The sequence below is a fragment of the Desmodus rotundus genome, chromosome 4, assembly GCF_022682495.2.
Source record: "Desmodus rotundus isolate HL8 chromosome 4, HLdesRot8A.1, whole genome shotgun sequence".
In the NCBI taxonomy this organism is placed as follows: domain Eukaryota; kingdom Metazoa; phylum Chordata; class Mammalia; order Chiroptera; family Phyllostomidae; genus Desmodus; species Desmodus rotundus.
In genome coordinates, this window is record NC_071390.1 from 167162142 (window position 1) to 167186894 (window position 24753).

Genomic DNA, 24753 nt, shown 5'->3' on the forward strand with positions numbered 1-24753 from the left:
CCAGCAGCTCACGTGTGTATCCCGCTCCCTGGACTTCCTCTCTGCCCACTTGCTGCTCAGTACCCCAGCCATCCATCTTCACAAAGCACCGAATCAGAGAAAAGTTCTGGGAAAAACAAAATCGATGGCTGGTGTCACCCCTGGGTCTTTAATGAAATTGCAGCGATGCTTGGCTCACCATGCCTCCCCCGCGGTCCACCCCTGGCTCCCCAAGCACTTAGCCATCCCTATCGATCCCTCTGCTGCTGGGGATGGGAGAGGTGCCATTAGGAAGAGTTGCTGAAGTCTGTTAATTTGCCTTCTATTGTGGGTTGCTTTTTCACTTGTTGACTTCACTTATCTCATTTCCTTAATTTCTCCATTTAGAAATAAATAACACTGCCAAGCTAAAAAAGAAAAAGAAAAAAAGGGAAGACGCATGTTGCTTCTGTTGCTCTTGGAGCCCTTCCTGCTCGCTCTGCTCTGTAGCAGAGGGAGCCACTGTCCTCGACTTCCACGGTCGGGTAAGAGGTCCTGTTCAGTTCAGAATGAGGCAAGTTTTCTGGCATTTTTCTTCTTAGCATTGTTGCTGCTCTGTATCTGCTTTATGACTTTTGTTCTCTAATACTACTTTTAGGACTCTATCCCAAGTAAAGAAAGCATCTCTGCTTATTTACTTAGAAGGAAAATCTGAAAGTAGCCTGTGTTCGGTAGCTTTGCTGTGTAGCAATCACGCATCTCACATCCTGCAGTAGTTACTGCACAATGAGATAAATGTGCTTCGTAACAAAGGCGAGGGCCAATAAAAATAAGAATCCAGACGAGACAGGGAACACTCTGCCTGGAGGAGTCAGGGAAGTCTAAGGAAAACGTGATATTTAAATTGGGTCCTGCAGGGTGAATAGAGTTTTCCCGGGTAGATCAGAGGAGGGTCCAGGCAGAAAGAAGATGTATAAATGTGCAGGAGGCCCGAAAGAGCACATTTAAGGAGCAGTAAGGCATTTGATGTGGCAAGAACGTAGATTGTGAATGTTAGGACAGGGAGGGAAGGTGAAAGGGGAGAAGGGAAGTGGGGTCCGAAGGGCTTTGGTACCATCCTGAGAATTCGACGTTGGATGGTCAATTCAGATTTGCAAGTGGAATTGTGGAAGGAGCACTTCCATTTCAGGAAGGTCGTGAGGCACCTGGGAGGCAGAGGGACAGGTAGGAGGCTCTGGAGAGGGGCCAGCCGAGGTTTGCTGAGGTTTGGCCCAAGGCAAAGGTGGAGAAGGTTTAGAGAGGTAGGAGAAAGCAGGACTGCCAAGGCATGGAGACACAAAGACTTAATTCCTGGACTTGCAAATTTTTGAGACAAAAGGGAACAAATAATTAGAATACAATTACACTCAAGAATACAGTTGTGCTCAAGAATGCATGGGGTGCATCCATTCTTTTGAGTCAGTGTTTTGGGTTTCTTCAGATATGTACCTGGGAGTGGGATTGCTGGGTCATAAGATGAGTTCCGTTTTAAAATTTTCGAGGAACCTCCATAGTGCTTTCTACAGTGGCTGCACCAGTCTGCATTCCCACCAACAGCGCACGAGGGGTCCCTTTCTGTGACATTTTTGCCAACATTTGATGTTGACTTATTGATGATAGTCAATCTGACAGGTGTGAGGTGATCTCATTGTGGTTTTAATTTGCATTGCTCTGATGATGTCGAACATCTTTTCACATGTCTATTGGCCATCTGTATGTCCTCTTCGGAGAAATGTTTATTAGTTATTTACAGTAGCCAAGATGTGGAAGCAGCCCAAGTGCCCATCCATAGATGAGTAGATAAAAAGCTGTGGAACATATATACAATGGAATAATACTTGGCCATAAAAAGAACAGAATTTTACCATTTGCAACAGCACGGATAGACCTAGAAGGCATTATGCTAAGTGAAATAAGTCAGAGAAAGACAAATACTATCTGATTTCACTTATATGTGGGATTTAAAGGACAATATAAACAAACAAACAACACAGCGATAGACTTACAAATACAGAGAATGGGCAGATGGTTGCCAGCAGGGAGGGGGTTGGGAGACTGGGTGACAAAGGCGAAGGGGTTGGGAAGTATACACTGGTAGTTACGGAATAGAAATGAGGATGTAGAGTACAGCGCAGGGGACATAGTCAGTAATACTGTAATAGCTATGTACTGTGCCGGGGGGACTGGAAATACCAGCGGGAACACTTTATGAAGTACAGGATTGTCTGACTGCGATGCAGTGCACCTGAAACTAATACAAAAGAATGTTGAATGTGAACGGTAATGGAAAAAAAAAAAATTAAAACATAAAGAATGGGAGGGGCACTAATGAGGAAGACAGTAAAACTGGGAGTTTGGGAAATTATTGCCCCAAGCAGTAGGAATTCCAGAAGAATGTCTTCCCATCCAGCGCCAGCCTTATCCAAGGAAAATAAAACCTCTGGTCCTCTCTGGAATGCGTCCAGGAAACTGAGTGCACACCCAAGACCCTGAAAGGGCAGGCAGATGTCCACATGTCTCTAGAGCCTACCTCATTCTAGACTTTTCTCCATCAGTTTTCCTTTACAGTGGAAGAAGTGAAAATTCATAAAATACCACCTTTGAATTTGCTACAGATGAGAGAGTTGCTGGCCAAACTCAAAATATGGATTTTCTATGAACATCTACAGGAACCCCTCCCTGAAATAGATGGGTAATTTTGGACACTGGAACTCGGTTGTGCATGTACACACACACACACACATACACACATGTGTGTACACACATGCAGGCATACACACGCAGAGCACTCTATCCAACCCAGCCTGCCTACATTTGTGTGTCTTCCTTTAAAGGCTGAGCATTTGCAAAGCTGATCTGAGTGCCCACGGAAACAGTCGCATATATGACTGTGACATTCTTTATATAATAAGGGAAAAGGAGAGGGTTAGGGTTGACCCGCAGGGTTGCAAGCTGTGCTGGGTAATAAGGCCCTCAGTGTATAGGTTACTTCTGCCAAAAATATCCTTACAGAGGCTGCCTTCTGGGGCATGTCGCAGAGAGGAGAGTTATCACTCCAGGCACTGCTGTCACTGGGAATACAGGTAAGTAACTGCACCGTAAATGTAGTGTGAAGGGGACGGGCCTCTGTTCAAAGTCGGCAGGGGTGGGGGATGCAAAGGGAAGCTCAAGGGCTGGGAGATATGGGAAAGAAGAGACCATCCGGCTTATGTGTTTGAACATCTCCCATTTGGGGACACTGTCATGGTCACTTGGGGAATTCAGATATTCAGCCCTGGTGAAGCCTGGGAGAGAGAGATGGTTGCACGTTTTGGGGCCTGTTTCCAAACAGCACTGTCATTATTACTGAGGGCTTTACATGACCCGTAGCCTGGTGACAAAGGGGATTAAAATGCCAAGAGTGTGACCGTTGAGTAAAAGCTGGCAATTAACCTCCATGACCCCTATTATCTACTGGTTTTCTCAGAATTAGATGCCAACCCAAGATGAAGTTTTGACCCTACATTACAGGCTCGTGGCTTATGGTGACAATTAACACTCTGGGCCCAAGTTCCTGGGCAAAGCTGGAGAAATGTCTTTTCTTAACTCATACTTCACTGCCTCACCATAAACACCCATCTTTGGGGACTCTCACTACAGCTTCCTCTTGTGGGGATCCCATAATTTTTTAGGGTAAATGCTAAACCATTGCAATAATACCAAAAAATGCACAGCCTTACACAAGATTTAAATTTACTTCTCTCTCACATAACACCTCAGTTGTAGGAAAATGGTGCAGGTGGCATGGGTGACTATGGCCTGTTGAGGCCTGGTCCTTGGGACCCATGTGGCTTCTCTCCTGAAGGTGATCGTCCTTTGGATCAGGAGTCAGCGAATATTTTCTGTACGGGCTCAGACGATAAATATTTCCAGCTTTGTGATCCAAATGGCCTCTGCTGTGACTACTCAATTCTGTCATTGCCGCACTAAAGCAGCTGGAGACTACACCCAAACATATGGCCACAGTTGTGTTCCAATAAAACTTTATTGACAAAAACAACTGGTGGGTGGGATTTAGCCTGTGGATGGCAGTTTCCTCACTGGGGTCTGGAGCAGTGCAGTCCAATGGGAGTATAATGCGAGTCACATATATATAATTTTTAATTCAACAACCGCATTAAAAAAAGTACAATGAAGCCGGTCAAATTCGTTTTCATATTACATTGTATTGAACTCATATCTAAAATTTTATCATTTCAACATGTAATCAAAATAAATAAGTATTAATGAGATACTTTACAGCCTTTTGGGGGGTACAGAGGCTTTGGTATCCAGCATGTAGTACACACTGAAACAGATCTCAGTTTGGCTGAGCCACACCTCAAGTGCTTGTAGTGCACGTAGCTCTCGTCCACGTGGTTAAAGCTGGCTCACTGACACGACTCTTGCATTCCAGATCCTGGGCAGCAGGAAGGGGAACATGTGCCCAATTTTTGTAGAGTCAAGACTTCAAAGTCACATACGTCACTTTGCTGGACCTAACATTAGTGAGAATCCAGTCACTTGGACACATCCAGCTGCAAAGGCGAGTGGGGAATGTAGTCTCTGGCTGGGTGGCCACGTGCCCAGCTAACGCTTGGCAGGAAGCGTTCCACCACTTCACTAAGAGGAAGAAGGGGGGAAAGGTATTGGTTGATAGCAATTTTTGCGATACCATTTAAGTTTTATTTGACTCTCATTCTGAAACTGTACCTTGGCCTAGGGTGGTCCTGAAAGTCAGTGTGTTCGGATGGGAACGAGAGTGGGATTCTGTTCAGATCTGTCTTTCTCTCCTTGACGCCCTGCATGTGTCTGCCATTCCTCTGAGTCCCTGTCCACCCCCAGCACCAACACTCTGTGTCAATTTCTCAGGGCTGCGGTGCAATGACCACACACTGGGTGGCCGAAACAACAGCAGTTTACTCTCTCATAGTTCTGGAAGCCAAGAGTCCGAAATCAAGGTGCCAGTGGGGCCACACTCCCTCCAGAGTCCTCAGGGGGAGCCCTCCCCTGCCTCTTCTAGCTCCTGGCCTAGCTCCTGGCCATCCATGGCTTGTACACCCATCAATCCCATCTTCACATCATCTTCTCTCTAGTTCTCTGTGTCCTTAGCTCTGCTTATAAGGATGCCAGTCATTGGATTTAGGGTCCATGCTAAATCCAGGATGATTTATTCTCAAGATCCTTAATTAATTATACCTGCAAAGACCCTATTTCCAAATAAGGTCACATTCTGAGGTTCCAGGTGGACGTGGGTTTGGGGGACACTATTCAATTCACTACACTCTCTTACTAGGACTCTGAATCATGGCCAGGAACCTTCCAACCACTCCCCCGCCTCCTCTCCCATGTCCCTGAATTTCTGGGTTCGAAACCCCTTGCATGTGGGAAACCCAGCACCAGCGAAGAGCTCAGGTAGCTCCTTTAGGGCCTTTCAAATGGCAGGAGGAGCCAGAAAAGACCACTGAAGGACGTGCAGAACAGAAGGCCCCTCAGCTCTGCAGGTGGCAGGAGGGAGTAAGGGACAGGGAGCGTAGAAGCAAACCTGATTCTTGGCCCATTTCCACTAGGACTAAATAAGGGTAACCATCATGCCTCACAGATCACAAATATATACAACACTTTGCATCCTGAGATAAAATAACAATGAAAGAAAACAACTAAAGAACAGGATCACCCTGTCTAGTTCTCATGCCCAAAATAAATGAGTCCTTGAGCATTTCCTGACAGTTGCTGATTACCTAGCAAAATGCCTTTATCCCTGACTTGTGCAATGTTGGTTTCTACAGATGTGGAGATAAAAATCACATCTGAAAATTGCTCTTATTCCACCATGAACAGACAAATAGAAAGTTGGCAACCTTGGCAGTTTTTGCAGTGGTTTAAAAAAAAAAACCTGTTGTGTTATTTTAATTTTCTGACATCCTTGCAATTCTTTGAAAGTAGACTTCTTGCTTTTGCTTCTGAGTTTCCTTTTGCAGGTTTTTAAAGCTGTGATGGGGGAAGAATGATGACGGTACCTCAGATGAGCCCTATTGCAAACATCCTAATTGGCTAAACCACAGCTTTTTGCCTCCCCACAACCCATTTTCTCCATGGAGGCTAGAGAATGTTTGAAACCCAGACCTGATGATGTTCCCTTCTCGCTACTAAACTATACTTTGTTCCTGTTGCTCTTAGAATAATAACAAATATGGATATAGCACTGGACGTGTGTCAAACACTGTTCTAAAAAGTTTTATATATACCAGTATTAGTTATTTTAATCCTACTATTAACACCCTCATATTTCACATGAGCAAACAGAGAGATTAAGTGACATAGCTAGTAAGTGGTAGAATGGGAACTCAAACCCAAGGAGACAGGCTGCAGAGTCTGTCCTCTTACCTGCTGCTCTGGACAGTGGCCTAATGGCCTTTGAAACTCTCCATGATGCCCCTGCTACTTCGCTAGCCTCCTAACTCCCTGTATTCTGGCAACACTGGTCTGCTTCTGCTTCCTTGTATATCTCCTGCTCTCACTCACCACAGGCCCATTGCACACACTCTGATCTGCTAAGCACACTCTTCTTTTCTGTCTTAGCAAAGGTAATTCTTCCCAGATCTCGATTCGAGAATGGCATCCATGGTATCCCCCAGTAGATCAGGTCTCCCTAGCGAGGCTTCCAGGGCACTGAGAACTTCCCCACACCACATACCTCAGCTCTACCTCTCATTGGTTTGGGTGATAAGTTGATAACGCCCTTGCTTCCCTTCCCCTCACTTCCTCCAACCCATGGGCAAGCTTCCTGAGGACAGCATTCTGCTCTCTGCTGACCCTCCAGGACCCAGCGTGTAGTCTGGCTCAGAATCTTTACAGAGTAAGGAAACAGACGAAGAGGATGCTGATGAATCAGTGATGTCTGATATGGGAGCACAGAAGAGCTAGCAAGAGATGAGGAGGACCAAAACTGTGGTTTTGTTGTGTTGGTTCTAGTTCTGACTTGACCTGCTGTCATTGGCCCTGATGCCCAGAGCAGGGGGAGGGTGGGCTACCCTGGAGAGAGCCTGGACCCTGGGACCGAAGGACCTTGCTGTGAAGCCTGTCCTCAGGCCTGGTATTCTCCCACATTTCTGTGTATTTCAGATGCTCTTTTTTTCCCCTTCACATTTTAATGTTTTTGAAAGCGCAATTGATCTTACCACAGAGCCGTCCACTTAATGAAGTGTGCTTTTTGTTGGTCCCTGTAAAGCAGTTGTGAAATCAATGGAGAGTCCCACAGTCAATGGCGTTTTGGAATTGAGGTAATTCTGTTTGTGGCCTTGGGTAAAGTCTTTGCTTTTCTGAGGCCTAATTTCCTTATCTGAAAAGGGCAGGGCTGTCATGAATATCGGAGATGAATATAATGGCCGCAGTACAGTGATGGGTAGCTTTAACTCATCAACAGCGAGTCTATTATGAGTTTCCTAAAATATGCATCTGACTAGTGTGTTGCTAGAATAATCCATACCCTTGCATGGTCAGTCACGCATTTGGTTATTCACCATTTTAACAAGAAAATGAGAGGGAAGATTTTAGGGGCTCATTCTTCTTTACATTTTAATTAATGCTGCATAAAACCTCTTTCTAGTATCCATGCTTTGTGAGGCAAACTTTCATCACCGATAGCCACGGGGAGAAGCGCTGTGTAAGTGGTCACTAGGGTGTGCTCTTAAAACTCAGTTTTTTTCCCCTTTCCCCTATTTCCTAAAGATGCTACAAATAATCTACGCAGGACCTTGCTTCTACCTTACCTTTAAAAATTATATGTCATTTGAGTCATCTACAAAGCATGTCTCTTTCAAAGTCAGGGCAATTACTTGCTCTATTTCTACATCTCATGCTCTTTCCAGTTTATTCTTGGGGAGCATTAGTCAGTGCCACTCTTTTTCAGTAAAGGACTCTATTTCCTCCAAACCAGTAACTGGAGTATAATCTCAGTTAAGTCATCTGCAGCCTTCATTTACGTCACTGTTGTTCATTGACTTGAGCCAGGACAAGAGAAGTGATGTAAATTAAGCCGTTAGATGATTCTGTGAAAAATTATGCCTTTGTGAAGGACCTCCCTGAACCCTTAAAAATATCACAAGACCAATAAATAGCTGTCTTCGCCATATTTAACTTGGCAGATGCATGTGTACTAAGAATAATCAAGAAAACATACGAGTATATTTGGATTAAAAACAGAAAAAGCAACTGCTGAGTGAGGGCAGAGAAGCAGTGTAAAGTGGACGGAGCGTCTCGTTCAAATCCGTTTTCTGCTGATTGGAGGAGTCATCTGGAGTGAAAGACAGTTCAAACATAACTTCCCATTGACCAGCTTTTGTGGATGTTAGCCAATCGCCTTTTCTCTCCACGATGCTGCTATGATAGAGTTTTTCACTATTTGCTGTAGAACACACACACTCCTCATCTTTTAAACATTAATTTAAATTTAGGAAAATAGTAAAAAACATTGAGAGTTAAGTCGGGTGAAGAAAGTTGATGATCAAGTGGAGTAATGAATGTGCATGTGTGTGAGAAAGAGAAAGGTTTTCCTAACTGCTAATAAAGCAATAAAATCGACTGTAGTGTGTGCAATAGTGTCCCCTCTCCCAAAAGATCTGTCTATGTCCCAATTTGAGGAACCCGTGGATGTGACCTTATTGAAAAAAATAAGAGGTAAAGTTAAAGATCTCAAAATGAGATTATCCCGGAGTATCCAAGTGGGCCTTGAATCCAATGGCAAGTATCTTAGAGACAAGGCAGAGGGAGGTTTGCGAGTGCACAGAGGAAAAGACCATGTGAGGATGAAGGCAGAGACTGGAGTGAAGCAGCCGGGAGCCTCGGAGCACCTGGAGCCCGCAGGAGCTGGAGCAAACCACAGAAGATTCTCTGTTACCACCTTCGGAGGGAGCGCAGCCTGGTCAACACCCTGATTTCTGATGTCTGTCTGACAGAATGAAGAGAATTTCTTTTGTCTTAAGCCACTGTGTTCGGGGTAATTTGTTGTAGCAGCTCCAGAAAGTTAATACACTGGTGTTCTTTACTGGGCTTAAAAACTTGGTTTTCAGACAATTCCCAAAGAGAGAGGAATTTCATAATTAATTTGAGCAGTAACAGTATCATTGAGATAACTGTCTTATTTTCTGGCAAAGTCTACTTAAAATAGTTTCTCCCCACCTGTATGCACCAGAGTCCAAGTAGGGAAACAGAAGCCACTGTGGGTGTTTATAGAGAGGGCATTCATTAAAGGAATGTGTTACAGCCCTGAGGCAGAAGCTAAAAAGGAGACAGAGGAACAAGCCAGAGACCAGCGGCTGCGAGAACCCATGGCTGGCCCTAGGGAGGACGTGGTGCTCTGAGGTCAGGGTCATCTATAAGAAGCTGGAGCCATGGTGGGCTGGGGTGGCAGCAATGCCACCTGAGGTGGAGGTGCGGGGAAGAAATAGCCCAGATTCTCCTTCCACTGCCCTCCCGTCCCCCTCAATCCCTCTCATTGGCCAAACCAGAGCTAGAGAATCATTAGGGCTCAGTTAAGTGAGGGTGCTGGCCTGTGGGATGTGGGAAGGCAGAGAGCTCCTGGCAGAGGGAACAGTCTTGACCAAACACTCAGAAAGAGAAAAAGCTCAGCTCCTGGCCTGAGCCCTTAGGATGGAAGAACACACCAAAGGTTGTCCAAATGAAACATGCCTCTGGCCCTATGCAGTCAATTACTTCCTGCAATCCTACCCCTGGGTGCTCTAGGGGGAGGGGGCAGCGCCACAGTATAAAACCGTGGACTTGGGATAGTAAAGAAGAATCAAAAGCCAGTCAACAGGGTGTGGGGAACATTGAGTACAAATGAAAGTTTAGAGTAAATCATCTGATAAACACAACTGTAAGCAATTCAGGCATACTTGGGAGACACCTAAGGAAAGACCTAGATGAGCCACTGCCGGGTGGAGATGAGTAAAAGGTTAGTTATTATTCCTTCTGAGGGAAGAATTGACAAAGAAGGAATCTGTGTCTCTCAGTCCCTGTGGCGTCTGAGTGGAGGAGGGGTTTACCAGTGAGATGAGGGTCTTCCCAATGCCCCTCCGACTGCTCTCCTGGGCTCACGAAGTTGTGTCCAAAGTTGCTCAATGTCCTCTTCAGCTGGAGACAGTCCAGTTGGGGGGACTGTGGAGAGCCAGCTGGAATAGTCAAAGTCAGAGTGACAGAAAGGGGACTCGCCACCTGAGATCACATCCCTCCGGCCTCCCGGGAGTCCTTCATCCATTTAGGAGAGGAGAGCATCATTTCCGAGAACTGCTTGATCAGAATCTAATTATCCCTGGAGCCACGAGTTTGAGCAGTGGGGTTCCTGTCACCTGGCGTTGAGAAATGGGTCAGCGGCCAGGACAGAACGTGCCGCTGTCATGTACACGTCAGGGCTGGCCACTCGGCTTTGGTACAGAGACACTTTTCCAACTGAACACACCTTTGCTTGGCACCTTATTAAAAAGAGGAATTGGGGACACAATGTCATAGACAGGACACCAGTGATGTGGCCCTGCTACTCTCCTGGAAAGCACTGCCTCTATCCAAACTCAGTGGGCAAATCTAAGTCTGCGACCTTCTCGGTCTCACCCCACAACAGCATTGGAAGCTGCCTCCTTCTATCTCCCCTCTTTGCATCTGGGACCTTAGGTCTTCCTGTTGCTGCTCTCTTCCTGTGTATTCAGCCCCAAAGCCCAGAGCCTCATAAATTGAAAAGCTCTGGGGTTGTGTGGTCTGATGCTCTTGTTAAGAGACATGAGACCCAGAGGCATTCAGTTGATTTCTCTAATGCCCAACAATTGGTTCGGGGCAGAGCCAGGCCCCAGGCTCTTCCCTCTGCTCAATGTCACCTCTATCCCCTCTCTATTCTGCCCTTTGCTTTCTCCTTCACTGGATTTGGTCTCCACGGAGCTCCATAAGCGGTGGCAAAAGTGTCATCTGCAACCTGCTCTCGCTTAGCCAGGGCCTCCTGCGTCCACGGAGCACTTGGTAGATCTGACTTGAATCTCTAGCCTGTGAAAGGCCAGAGCCCTGCCCGTGATTTCTACAAATCCCCGGGGCTTGGTTGTCAGGGTCCCTCGGCCTTGGGCCCCTGGTCTGCGCACGGAGTCTCTGCTTCACCTGTTGTGGGCCTGATGTGAAAGGCTCCATTCTTGGTTTCCACCAAAATTAACAAACAAACAAACAAAACCATTCATCCTGAGCATGTGTGCTTTTGGTAGTTTTCCCAAAGACTGGTGGGGAGTGGTCACAGTGAAGAATCATACAGCTAGTGGCCTTCCTCATTCCTCTGTCTCTGCCCTTCCTTCTCTCCCCATGCTTTCTATCCCATGCTCACTCCTGGGAAAACAGATTCTGCCCCTCTTCTCCTGCAAGGCATTTAGCCAACCTTCCGAGTCTCACTCTCATAGTATTTTTCTAAGCCAGCCATTTGTCTCCTGGGTAAATAAACAGGTCCCCACCTACTAACACAGCAATGATCTCTCCCCATGTCGATCCCAAAGCCCCTTCCTCCCAGTCTCCTCCACTTTGTTCCCAGGCCCATCCACCACATGTTCCACAGACAGCCCAGCTCTAGGCCCACTATTCGTCTCACTTGGAAGCCCTCTTCCTCCCCTTCCTCCCCCTGCTGTGTGCTCTCCCTGGCCAACACTGTCATTGGTCTCAAAGTCACCTGCATGAGGGTTAGGGAACAGCACAGGATTGGAAATGGGCTTTCAGATCAGAAAACCCAACTTTGAATTCTGACTCTGCCATAGCCTGTGCAACCTAAGGCAAATTACTTAACCGCCCCCCACCCCTGACCCCCAGCCTCAGACTCTTCCCCTGTATGTTGGTGATATTAACACCTTCTTGGCAGATGCATTTCCAGTCTTAAGTAAGACAAACTTACCCAAAGGGCCCTGCACAAGTAGGCCTTAGAAGAGTGTTAGCTATTATTCCTGCAGTTGTTATTAATCAGGGACTTTGCTCATTTCATTTCCTCCATGCCGAATGGCTCTCTCCTGTACCTGTCTGTTTAGATCCTGCCCATCACCATGGCCCAGCTCCAGTGACAGCCGCCCTGGGAAGCCGCCGCTGGGAAGCCGTGCGCTCCCGCTTCTGTGCATTCATGGCTCTCTGGGTTCTGAACTCCGAGTAAGCAGTGAATTTATAAGAAGAAATCATTGCCAATAGTCTCTTGGGTCCAGAAAGACCTGAAGATCTTCCTTAGCAACTTTTACTGAGCCCCTCTAACTTTTGGTCAACTGATCAAGCCCAAGTGTCTTTCTTTTCAATAGCAATTGTCATATATTGTCATTTCTTCAGGTATTTATCTGTTGTTTGAGTGCTGGCTCTTTGAGGGCAGGGCTTAGGGGCCAGGAATCTTTGTGGCCTCAGTCCTGCACCCAGGAGTTGACACATTCAAGGAACTCAGTGGATGTATACTACAAGTGCTCAGAAACTGATGGTTGCCAGAGGGGCAGGGGGAGAGGGTGAAAAGGGTGAAGGGGACTAAGAGGTACAAACATCCAATTAAACTAAAGAAGTCACGGGACTGTAGTGGGCAGCACAGGCCATGTAGGAAGTAATCTTGTCATAACTTTGTGTGGTGACAGGTGGGCACCAGACTTATAGTGGTGATCACGTCGTAAGGCATATAAATGTTGAGTCACTACGTTGTACACCTGAAGCTAACATAATATTGATGTCAACTATACCTTGATAAAAAATAAATAAAAAATAAAACATGAAATGCTCATCTATGAAAAATGAAATTCAATAAACAGGAGTTCTTAGCTCCTGTTTCACAGTGAATTTCAAGGAAGAAGTCACTGCTAATATTCTTTTGGGCCCAGAAAGACCAGGAGATCTGTACCAACTTTCACCAAGTTCCTCTCCATTCACGTTAACTGGCAAAGGCCAAATGTCTTTTTTATCAGGTTTTGCAGACCTGAGGAATCACAGCTCACATAGCTCTTCCTGAAAGGCCTGGAGGCCCAGTGGCCAGGGGTCAGTCTTCAGCTGCTAGCTCCTCTGGATCCTCCTCAGCTTGCAAGCTGAATTCACTCTTCTCGCAGGGAACCCCTGGGCTGTGACTGAGCAAGGTGGTGGTACAGGGCCAGCCATTTCTGTCCAGTGCGGGGCTCCTCTACCTGAACTGTGGGGTCCGTGTCACAGACCGATGGCTCCCGGGCCCTGACCTACTTATCCCCTTTTTCTGTTACAGGTGTTATTCCCTAATAAGACTTTTGTCCTTTCAATTTCAGCTAAGCCACTGCTTCCCAAAGGTCCTAAGCAGCACACTACTGCAGACCAGTATCCCAAGAGAGCCTAGAAAGAGCCAGAAGGAAGATTGACTCATTTTCCAGGAGCTGTGCACGTTTATGGTGGGTGAAGAAATACAGAATCTTGAGCTGATCTAACAGCACCAATTTTGGCCACACTCTGGCCATTGGAAGCCTTATCCAGTGACCTGCCTGTATATCAGAAAGGGCGCTAAGGGTCCTTCGGTTTTCATGGGAAAATCCAACTGTAATTACATTGTCCAAAAAAATCATAGTAACATCAACCTGAGGGAGTGCTATTCGTGTGGCGAATTTCCTGATTTCCCAAATGAGTCTAAAAACAAGACATTATTGATGAATCCTATTATTCCTTTCTAGGATAAGAGATAAAAATAAATAGTGCTGTCTTGGATTGTACACCCTGAGGAATTGTCGCATCTCGTCCTGGATGGGGAGGGGTGTGGAGGGTGGCTGGGGCAATTTCTCCAGCTGGCCCTTCTTTGGTCTGGAGGCTTCCTGGATTGTCTGTGATCTCCAAGTGTGACTATGTCTTTTCCTCTCCCTGCCCTTGTCATCCTTTGACAAGTCTCTCTGGGTCCTGGAGATTCTTGTCTCAAGCCAGGTGACATGTGCATCAAGGGGAAATTCATAGAGGGCTTTCATCCTGCCACTTGCCCTTTGGCACTCAGCTGGTGCTTCCTGGCATATTTGGACAGGTTTATCTTGTAGGTCATGTGTGACCTGAAAATCATCAAGACCCAGCCCCCAAGGGCTTGGATAAGTCCCTGAGGGCTTATAGAGTAGTAACATTTAATGTTGCTTTTAGACACCAGTCCAATGACAGAGATATGCCTTCATCAACAGCCACTTGGGTGGTTTCCATTCCTGGCTATTGTGAATAACACTGCGGTGAGCATGGGAGTGCAGACACCTCTCTGAGATCCTGACTGGGCCTCCTTTGGCTATATACCCAGTAGTGGGGCTGCTGGATCATATGGTAGCCCTAGCTTTAAATTTTGGAGAAACCTCTATACTATTTCCCATAGCGGCTGCAGCAATTTGCATTCCCACCAACAGCGCACAAGGGGAACATAAAAGATATGTCTTTAAATACCTTGGGGGAAAGATGGAGGGAGAAATGGCAGGGCTTTTGCTTTCTCGAATCTTGTGGAAGGCACTGACACATTCTTTATCCAGAGCCTCCCCTAACCCTGCCCCAATACCCTTCAGCGTGGGGACAGAGTGAGACAACTCTGATCACTGTGGCCTCTGGCACTATGGCATTGGCTGCCTGATCTTGGGCAGGACACTTAACTTGTCCATACTTCAGCTTCCTCCTCGGGAAATGCCTTCTGGGCCAGGGTGGTTAGGAGGCTACAATTGAGAGCACAAGGGTGAAAGGCCTTGTTAAGTGTGAAACTGCTGTGTAAATGTCAGATCTTCTCATTGTACCCCTAGGAGCTACTTAACTTCTCCTGCCACAGAAGGGAAATATCCTTGAGATAGAAACACTCCAGGACTTTCCTTCAACAGAGGGCAAGCCTTTGTCTGACATGAGCTACAATGGCCTGCTGAGGACCAGCTTGGGATTTACAACGGCCTCTTCCTGAAATGCCTGCTCCTGTGGGCCAGCACTCAGGCCAGTGGACACATTCTTTGCCCTTCCTTAAATGGCCCATCATCTGCTCTCCTACCGAATCAGTGGTCTTTGGGAGCCATATAAATTCTAAGCTCCAGTGTCTTTCTAATGATTGAGAACGAGGAGCCATTTGGTTTGTTTAAGGGGTGAATGTATCTCAGCGTAGTGGTGGGTCTGGTCTTGTCCTGGAGTAAGGGGACCAGAGGGTGTGTGTGGTGGTGTCACCCCCACTTTGGCCCCCTGGCTGGGCTCCTGAGCTTCTGCCCAGTTGCCTGGGGGTTGCCAATCCAAGGGTACAGGCAGGATGTGCAGCTGGATTGGCGGCATGAGAAGCAGGGCAGGCTGGGGCAGCTGGAGTCCATAGCTAGACCGCATCTGCCTTGTCCACCACTGTATTCCCAGAGTCTACCACAGCACCTGGCTCTGGGGAGCCATTCAATAATATTTGCTGACCAATTAAACTGATCTGTCCAGTTTTCAGATTGATGCACAGATTCTATCTCTTGGGTTATGGAAGAACTAAAACACTTCTATTATTACATAGAAAAGTCTTATTTCCTTGGGTGCATGTTAAGCTTCTTGAAGGGAAATATATTTAAATATATACCTATCTAGATCTATATCCATATCTATATTGATCTGTATCCATATCCATACCTATATCTGTATTTATGCCTATCAATATGTATACCCATATTTATATCTCTCTGTTTGCAAATCTACGTCTATCCATACCCATATCCATGTCTATAACTATATTTATATCTGTCCATACCCACATCCATAACTGTATCTACAGTGATTTATGGCTCAACGAACAGGTAGAGACCCCCTAGCGAACTACTGAATTAACTAACTTGTACAGCTTATAAAGGAGTTTCACACTCTTCAACTGATTTCATCCTTCAAGCAACCCAGAGTGTTGCGCATCATCCTCTTCCATTTGCAGAATTGGGAACCACAGCCCCTGGGAGATAAGACCCGCCAAGGTGACCGAAGGTGAAACTGAGATTCCAATAGCCTTCCGAGAGCACATTGCATGACGCCCTCAGACACCAGAGTTTCTTAGACGAGATAGGGCGCGTTCAGGGCGGTACGGCCAGAGACCACCAGAGTTTCTTGTACCGGGTTCTGACGAGCTCAGGAAAGTGAGGCTGGGGCCGGGATAGGGGCTCTGAGGATAAGTTCTGGATGCTTTTTTTCAGAGCAACCCTTCCTCTAAGACATAGGTGGGGTGGAGAGGGTAGACCTATCGCCAGGCGTGTAGGTACAGTGGAAGCCTTAGTTCATGTTCTGATTTCAGGGACTCTCTGAAATTCCCCCTTGGTGTTTAGTTTATTTCTGAGAGCAATGTTCAAACACGAACGTCCCTTGGAAGGGCAGTCCAATGAGTAACCGGCCCTTGGGATTCGCTGTGGATGCATTTCCGGTACTTCCCTCCGAACACATTTTGACGGGGGGCTGGGGTGGGTTCAGCAGAGGACGTAAGAGCACAGAATAACTCAAATGTTGTAGAATGGAAAAATTATAAGCCCCAAGTATCCCTGACTTCACCTTGATTAAAATTGAGACCAGAGGCCACAGGCTTCAGTAGCAGGAATCTTGAGAGAATATATGTCCCTTGAGAATGCAAAGCATTGAATAAGCCAATGTTTTAGAGCTTAAAGGATATTTTCAGACCCATTATTTAAATTTAAGTTATATCTGTACTCCTTGTGCAGCTTGTTCTGAAGTAGAATTTCTAAGTCTGCTAACAAGAACAAGGAGATTTCCCATAAAATTATTATACTGACTTGTAAATGTGAGACCGTGAAAGTTTGTTACTTAGAAAACTGTCCTTACTTTAAGGGGACTGACTTTACTCAGTCCCACTGTCTGTGACTCACACATGTATTTCTAACCAATTCAACCCAGCTATGATTGGGTTCCTAGAACTAGGAACGTAGCTAAAGTCATTCAGTCTTATTAATATAAAGTGATGTATTAGTCAGGGTTCTCCAGAGAAGCAGAACCAATAAGATTATGTATATATGATATGTATTTTATATATTATATATGATATATATTATAATATATATACGTATCATATATATTTAATATATATTAGAGGATTTACTATAAGACTTAGCCAACACAGTTATGGAGGCTGAGAGGCTCCATAATCCACCGTCTGTAAACTGGAGACCCAGGAAAACCGACAGTGTAATTCAGCTGAGTCCAAAGGCCTAAGCATCGGGGAGGGGGTAAAGGGCAGGGCGCAGTGAGATGGTGCAAGTCCTGGTTTGAGTCCAAAACCCTGGGAAATAGGAGCGTCAATGTCTGAGGACAGGAGAAGACAGATGTTCTCGCTCCAGCAGAGAGGGAATTCACGCTTCCCAGGGTGGTCCCAGGTGGGCGATGCGTTCATCACGAAACTAGTCACTGTGGCTGGGAGAATGGAATGTTCTGGAATGCTTTGGTCTAGAAGATGTGCATGGCTGTTGGAAATATTCAAGTGAGCCACGTGAATTGAATTTTGAGGAAACTACATTTCCTCCCATGCAAAAATGTGACCAGTTGTCATGAGATGGGGCGACTGAGGCTGGGTGGCAAATATCCCACAGGGCTCCATGACACTGGGGTGGGGAGGAGGTGGCAAAGGTCCCCGGAAACCATGGCCAGGGGCCTGAGGGCCTTTCAGCTGATTCAGGAAACTGCACAAGATATCCACAGGCAGCCCTTCAAGGACACGATCGAAAATCAGGAGGCCACTCAGAGGCAGATTCAGAGCGAGCTCCAGACTTGTGACCAACCCCCCCAACCGAGTTTGTGAAGAAAGGACATGGTAGGAAGCCAGAAGTGGCATCTACATTTGACCAACAGCCAACCACAGGAGTGGCATATTGGGGTGATGTGGTCAAAGAGGGATTGGCCAATTCTCTGATAAAAAAAATGGGCAAGATGGTTTTGTTTTTTATTTATTTTTTTCTACCCCAGGGGATCTAATTTGTAGCCATTCAAACCGAGTGAGTGCCTTTGAGGTTTGGATGAATAGTTTTCCTTCCGGTGGTTGTTACAGCAAGCCTCGGAGCCAGAAGTGTTCGACATTAGTGAAAGCTTTCCAAAGCTTATAGTCTGGTGGGAAAGCCGGCTGCGGGGCAGGAGTGGCGTTTTGTTGGAAAATAGGGGAGGGAGATGAGAAGCATGATGAAGTCTCTGAGATTCATAAGAGATTCACAGTTTGGTTTAGTATTTGAAACTATTATTTAGACCAAACTATTTTTTTGGTCTAAAAATAGATTTCCCCAAAATGTAGTATTCCTAGATTCACCCTGTTCTGTGAGATTTCTATTGTTTCTTACTGACGGCACCTGAGAAATATTTTCTCTTCAATGTTTGTATGTCCAAAATGTCATTCATTCATTCATTCAAATAACCACCATTACATTGAAGGCTTACTGAGGGATAATCAACATTTCATCAAGGGTGCAAAGATTTCCCATCTACCGCCCTCCCATTTCCTCTTTACCATCCCCAGTGGCCGTCTAGCTGCCCACTCAGCTGCATGTGATACCTCCTGGCTATTTCAGAGCCAACGTCTCCAAAACCAATTTTTTTTATACCTCTCTCCCAGCCAAACCCCTCTCCTTTTCTAGGCTTTCTCAGCACAAAAAAAATAGTGCCTCTACTTACCTACCCCCTGGCTCAAGCTAAAACGTGGGAGGCGTTCTTGACGTTCCACTGATTTCAAAGCTAATTCAACCCAGCACCTAGTAGACTCTCAGTCAATACTGACCGAACTGCCAGGTGGTTAAATGAGCTGGGGGCTGCATGGACAACGCTTGGAGCTGCCACTGCAGCTGGCACCGCGTCAGCCCCTGTAGGGACAAGTGTGTGCTCATGTCATGGAGATAGCTCGAGCAAGTGTACATCTGAACAAGGAGTTTTACATTTTGAAAAACTCTTGCTATTTCTTGCAAACAGATTTTCTCTGATTGTCTACTAAGTTTTTTCCCCCCAATGGCTGAAGATGTTGCAACCAAACCAAAATAATCTGCATTTCCATTTTTATATCTTAATTTACAAACTGAACTTATAATTTACAAGCACTCAGTGTCTCTAATAGACGCAAAACAAATACCAACCCTGCCAGCTATGCTCCCCAAGTCTTCTCTCTGCAGCCTTCCTATGAGGAACTTCCTAGTCTTTCAGGTTGGAGAGGATGGGCCGGAGTCAGCCCTGGCTTGGGGAGGGGAAGGATAGGAATAATGATATGTTGTATTTACATAGGGAAGAGAAAGGAAGGTCCCGTTGTCTCATTATTCCCACTTCATAAATGAGGAAGCAGAGGCTGAGATGGGAGCAAGGTGAGCAAGGATTGCCGATGAGCGGTGGAGCCAGGCCTGGAATCTGTCTCTGGCACTCCTCATGCCAAACGTCTTTCCAGGACACCAAGCCAGGGTCTCTCCACCTGGGCACTGGTGACCTTTGGGCTGTATCATTCTTTGCTGTGCATTGCAGGGTATTTCACAGCATCCCTGGTCTCTACCCCAGATGCCAGTGGCACTTATCCCACTGTGACAACTCCACATATCTCCAGGCATTGCCCAGTGTCACCCCTGATTGAGAACCGCTGTGCTAGACTGCTTCCTTGTCCTTGATTATAAAGGAAGCACAAAAGTTAATAAAACTCATCTCCTTTCACAGCCCCTCCCCCACCCTTGGCTGTTCCCCCAGTCATGGGACTTAGCTGAGAATTGCTCTGTCCAGAATATCACTCAGAGTTCTGAACAAATAGATACCCAGTACTTCCTGTGTGGCAGTGGGTGCTTTACATCCTGATCACATTTAACCCCTCAAACGGGGGCCTAAAACTTGCCTGTGCTTGCAGTCAGTGGGTGGCATGCTGGGACGCTAACCCAAACCTATCTAATCCCCGGGGACAGAGAGCTTACCTTCCCCACCCTGCTCCTCACTCCACCCAGCACAGTGAGAAGTGAGAAGCGGATTTTCTTTCCTTGGGTCAGAAGGAAGGTACTCCATTAGAGAAGCCTTGTCCCCTCCCCCTCCAGTAGCCCATCGGTCTAGGCAGGAGTCTTTCAGGGGTGCGGGACACACATCCATGATAGTGGGTCCACGTGTCTGTCGCCCTACCCAGACTGTGGTCTGTGTCCTCACACCCAGCACTGGGCCTTGCTGAGTAGAGCATTTACGGAATGCATGCCAACACAGAAGTGAGGGCTGAACACAGCAGCCAGTTCTGGAGAAGGATCCTCCTGGCCATCTCCTGGGGAACTTGGGCAAGATAACAACGTCTCTGAGCTCGATTTTCCCATCTATACAATGGGAAGACCCATTTCTCAGGGGAGCTGTGAGAACGAAATGATGGTGAACGTAGACTGGTGCACGTAGATGCCAGGTGTTGGATAAAAGCTTCCCGCAGTGAAAGTCCACTTCCTCCCTGCGGTTATGGGTGACAGCTCTCTTTCACTTCCTGACCCCTTTGGTCAGTGCGTGACCCCTGTGCACCATGTGCAGATACTTCTCAGGGCTGTCTGCCCAGCTAGACTTCAAGTTCCCTGAGGTTAGGGCCTGCGCCCTTTGTCCCCTCCCACAGTGGCCAGCCTGAGACACTCTCAGAAGGATGGCTGAAGAAGGGATAGTAACGGCAATTCCTGCAGGAATAACCTTTGGTCTCGGCACTGCCTCCTCTGGGTGAATCTTACCAGAGGCAATGGTTTGCCTTGGTAGTAACCTGATGATGGCACCCTGGACTCCCCGCTCTGCCAGTTCAGGCTATGAACCATCTTTTTGGTTCTGTTTTGGCCATTTTCTTTGATTTCCCCAGTCGACACTACCTTGTGGTAATAAGATTCAAGCTCAGTGTAGCAAACATGCAGAATGGAGGGGGGGCTCCCTAGGGACTGGCTACGGATCCCCACCCCAGGCTGCAACACAGGGCCCAGGTTCCAACCCCCATCTCTGCCCAGCTGTCTACTCCTGAACCATCAACCAGTTTCTGGTGCTTTCTGTGCCTCAGTGTCCTCACCAGTACATTAAGGAGATAAATACGACCTGCCTCAAAGGGTTAGGAGTAGATTAAATGTACAGCGCCCAGAGCGTATCACGCCCTCAATCTCTATTAACAAGGCACTCCTGCCTTGTAATTGGGGTGGGTGCGGTGCCGGAGAGCGTGCTGAATTGAGGGGAAACTTTGGCGGGCTTCTCAGCTCCGTAGCCAGCAGCAGGCAGGCCGCAGAGTAGCAGGGGCGCACACTGCCGTAGCAGGCTCTCTCTTCTCCATTCCTTCCGCAGGGAAAGGTGGCTGGTTTCAGCAGTCCCACGGCGCTGGGGAAACGGGACCCAGACCCCACAGCCCCACCGCAAAAGACGAGCAAAGCCACCCTCCCCTCGCCCCTCAACTCTACGGCAGCATTCGTTTGATTTCTTTTTTAAAAAATTAGTAAAGGCTGCTCAAAATTCTGCACTCTTCAAAGCACCCGGGAAGAAAATCTCCCTTCCCAAGTCATCAAGCCAGTTCCCTTGGCCCTACTTTTACCCCCCTCCTGTTTTGGTCGGGCAAAAAAGCCCGCCAGAGGGACTGCGGGCATCTGATGCCCTGCCTCTCAGCGGGCCCCCAGGGGGTCTCCGTCCACGGCCGGCCATCCCCCAAGGTCACCCAACTTTTTCCTCTTCCCGCAGCAGCCGGGGAGGGTCCGGGAGGGTCCGGAGGGGGTGGCGGCCCCGGGGCGCGGCGGGGGCGGGGCGGGCGTCCGCCCTGCATTCTTCATTGGCCAGAGCGGGCTGCGGGTGCTGCGGGCACAGCGGCGGCCGCCCAGCAGCCCGGGCTCCGGTGGGAGGGCGCCGAGTGGGGGCGGCGGCCAGCATGCTGCTGGGCTGCAGCTCGGCCTCCCACACCCGGTGCGCCCTAGTCCTCGCCAGCAGCGGCGGCGGCGGAGCAGCGAGCGGCGCCCGTGTCTGCAGAGGCGCCCGGTCCAGGCGCGCGGCGGAGGCGGTGGGAGTCTGGACTGGGGCGGGGTGAGGGGACCCGGCATGGCGCTGCCGAGGGGCGGCAACGGGGTTCCGGGGCGGCTGCTGCTGCTGCTGCTGCTGAGCGCCGCGTGCTGGGTCCCGCCGAGCGCGCAGGTGAGGCGGTTGGCGCGCTGCCCCGCCACTTGCAGCTGTACCAAGGAGTCCATCATCTGCGTGGGCTCTTCCTGGGTGCCCAGGGTCGTGCCGGGCGACATCAGCTCCCTGTGAGTGAGTGGGACCTCTCCAGCTCCCTGCCCCACCCTGTGTCCGCCGTCGCCAGGGAGTTGCTTCTGGCCTTGGGACGCCCTGACCCGACCCCACTCCCTAGCCCGTTTCTTTCTGTTTGGGTGGGGGAGCGCTGCGGGACGGGGGTGGAGTCTCCGGCCCTGGGGTTTATGGAGGGAACCGAGACGCAGAGTCTGGGAACCCGGACAAGTCCCTGTGGCAGTGTTTCTCCAAGTGTGGCCCTCGGGCCACCTGCATCAGACCCACCTACCTGGCAGAGCTTGTGCCAAGGCAATTCTGGGGTCCACGCTGAATGAAGCAGGGGCTCTGGAGAGGAGCCTTGGAGTCTGCATTTGGCATCCCCAGGTGAATCTGGGACGCATTAAAGTTTGAGAGGATGTGTGTGTGTTGGGGGCGTTGTGTATGGGCATGTATGTGCAGTGACCATGACTGGTGTGAGTGCACCTGGGAAGGGGTGAGGCCCCATTGTCCCACCTCAGGTCTGGGGCTGTGGTTTACACTGTGGCCTCATCCCGACCTCTCTATAGTACAGGCCGGGAAGAACCTGGGTAAAGTCATACAGCCTCTGGAAGTGGGTTGGGGGTGGGGGTGCTTCCCTATGTGACCTGGAAGAGACCACAGAGGGCTTGGCAGAGCGTTGGGGCATGTAGGGCACCCAGCCTAGTGGTCAGGTGCTGGAAGTCAGCCTGACTTCTTGCCTTGAGTCCACAAGGGTTTCTCACCCTGTCTCTGCACCACATATTATATTGGCTGCTTTTCCAGTGCCAGAGGCACTGATGGGAAAGGCTCCACATCATTTATCCACCTGCTAAGAGATGCTTTCAACCTGCCCGCACACTGCCACTCAAGCCACGTGACCAGCTCTCATAATGGCTGTGAAAGGGGGCTACTGGGCTCTATCCTCACTGCTGGGAAATGTTTCCTGGGGAAATGACTCCCTTGTGGCAGGCCTTGTGCTGGGGGATGCCCTCTCAGTTGCAGAGGCAGGGAATTCCCAGGTGAAGCTGCTCTGCTCAGGACACTTCCTCTTGGAATTACCCTGTCCTGCCTCCAACCCCTTGGCAAAGCCCAGGGCCTGGACTCAGGAGTGATGGACATCCTGTTTGCATTTCTAAAAAGTTAGGAGTCTGGCTGGCAGGGAAAGAGGACCTTTTTGGCTCCTGATATTGCTAAATCTGGTGACATGGAGGATCCCAGAATTTAGAATTCCCCTTGTTAAATCCTTTAGACCAGCAGCTGCTCAATTTATCTGCATGCTGACTGAAGCCATTCTGAGTAATGTGCTGAGGTCCTGCTGTGGCCAGAAAGGATGGGGTACATGGATAACAGAGCCAATCCTCTTGCCCCCACATTGATGGTCAAATCTGGCAGATGGCATTGCCTCCCACTGCACATTCAAGTTCAGGTGTCTCTGAGCTTTCCCCCAAGGCTTTCACGGTGCATTTAATCAGAAGTGCTCTGAGTGTCTTTCAGAGATGGGCTCCCAAGGGGAATGCTTAATCCTACCCCGGAGTTTCGTTGGCCAACATTAACAATGTGTCTGCACAAACAGAAACATGGGCGGAGGTGAAATAATTATCCATTTGCAGCGCGGGCCTCCTGTAGTTAAGAAAAACGAAGCAGGGGTAATTGATTCAAACTGGCTGAGGTAACCTCTGTGGAGGGAGCTGGACAGGTGGTAAAGGTTTCTGTTATTCAGACTAGTTTCATATTGATCCAGTTCACGGGAACACGAACTTGACTCCCTCTTGTTCCTACCCCAAGAAGTCCCTGGCCAACTGTTTTACGACTCATTCCCTGGTGGAGGCGTTTGGAGTACAGGTGGAGGATAAGGCTGATTGCCCGCCCTGCCCAGCACTTCTCAAATAGCCTGGGCCTCGTTGTGTTCCTCTTTTGCCTTAGGAGCCTGGTAAACGGAACGTTTTCAGAGATCAAGGACCGAATGTTTTCCCATCTGCCTTCCCTGCAGCTGCTGTGAGTAGGGGAAGCTCTCCCTGAAAACGGGGGTCCCGGACGTGCAGTCCTGGGAGGAGTGATCTCTGTGTCTTTGATGTCACTCAAGGTCCATGAGTAAAGCATGGCTGGATCTTAGTGGTAACTTGGCCTGTGGTGTTGCCACCAAGCTGAGTCCGAAGGCTCTTGGCTCAGTGTCCCGTCCTTCTTCTGGCAAATGCTTTCCTCAAAGACTTTATTGTAGATCCCAACCCCCAATTCTAGCAACTGGGGCCGTGGTTATGTCAAATTAAAAAAAAAGATTTTATTTATTTAGTTCCAGAGAGAGGGGAAAGGAGGGAGATAGAGAGGGCGAGAAACATGGAGGTGAGAGAGAAACATCTCACACACCTCCAGCTGGGGACCTGGCCCACAACCCAGACACATGCCCCGACTGGGGATTGAACCGGCGACCTTTTGGTTCTCAGGCTGGCGCTTAATATACTGAGCCACACCAGCCAGGGCTTACATTGAATTTTGACCAGAACTTCACTTAAATGAACTGTTTCCTTTACTCTAAGAGAAAACCTACAGTTTAAATTCTTACTGTTACTCTGGAAATGT

General features: G+C 48.3%; 1 protein-coding gene across 3 annotated transcripts in view; it reads left to right on the plus strand.

The window, feature by feature from the left end:
* The first annotated feature begins 21739 nt into the window (after nucleotides 1-21739).
* Nucleotides 21740-24753, plus strand: part of LGI2 (leucine rich repeat LGI family member 2) — a 31594-nt gene continuing 28580 nt past the window's right edge. The window contains exons 1-2 of one of the 3 annotated variants that reach the window (XM_024573803.4): nucleotides 21740-22175; nucleotides 24100-24171. In XM_024573803.4, the coding sequence (XP_024429571.2) occupies nucleotides 21973-22175; nucleotides 24100-24171 (275 nt within the window). In that variant the 5' untranslated portion in view covers nucleotides 21740-21972. Of the gene's footprint in view, nucleotides 22176-22358; nucleotides 22543-24099; nucleotides 24172-24753 lie in introns of those variants that run through there. The other 2 variants (XM_045183022.2, XM_053923322.2) reach the window with 2 other exon arrangements.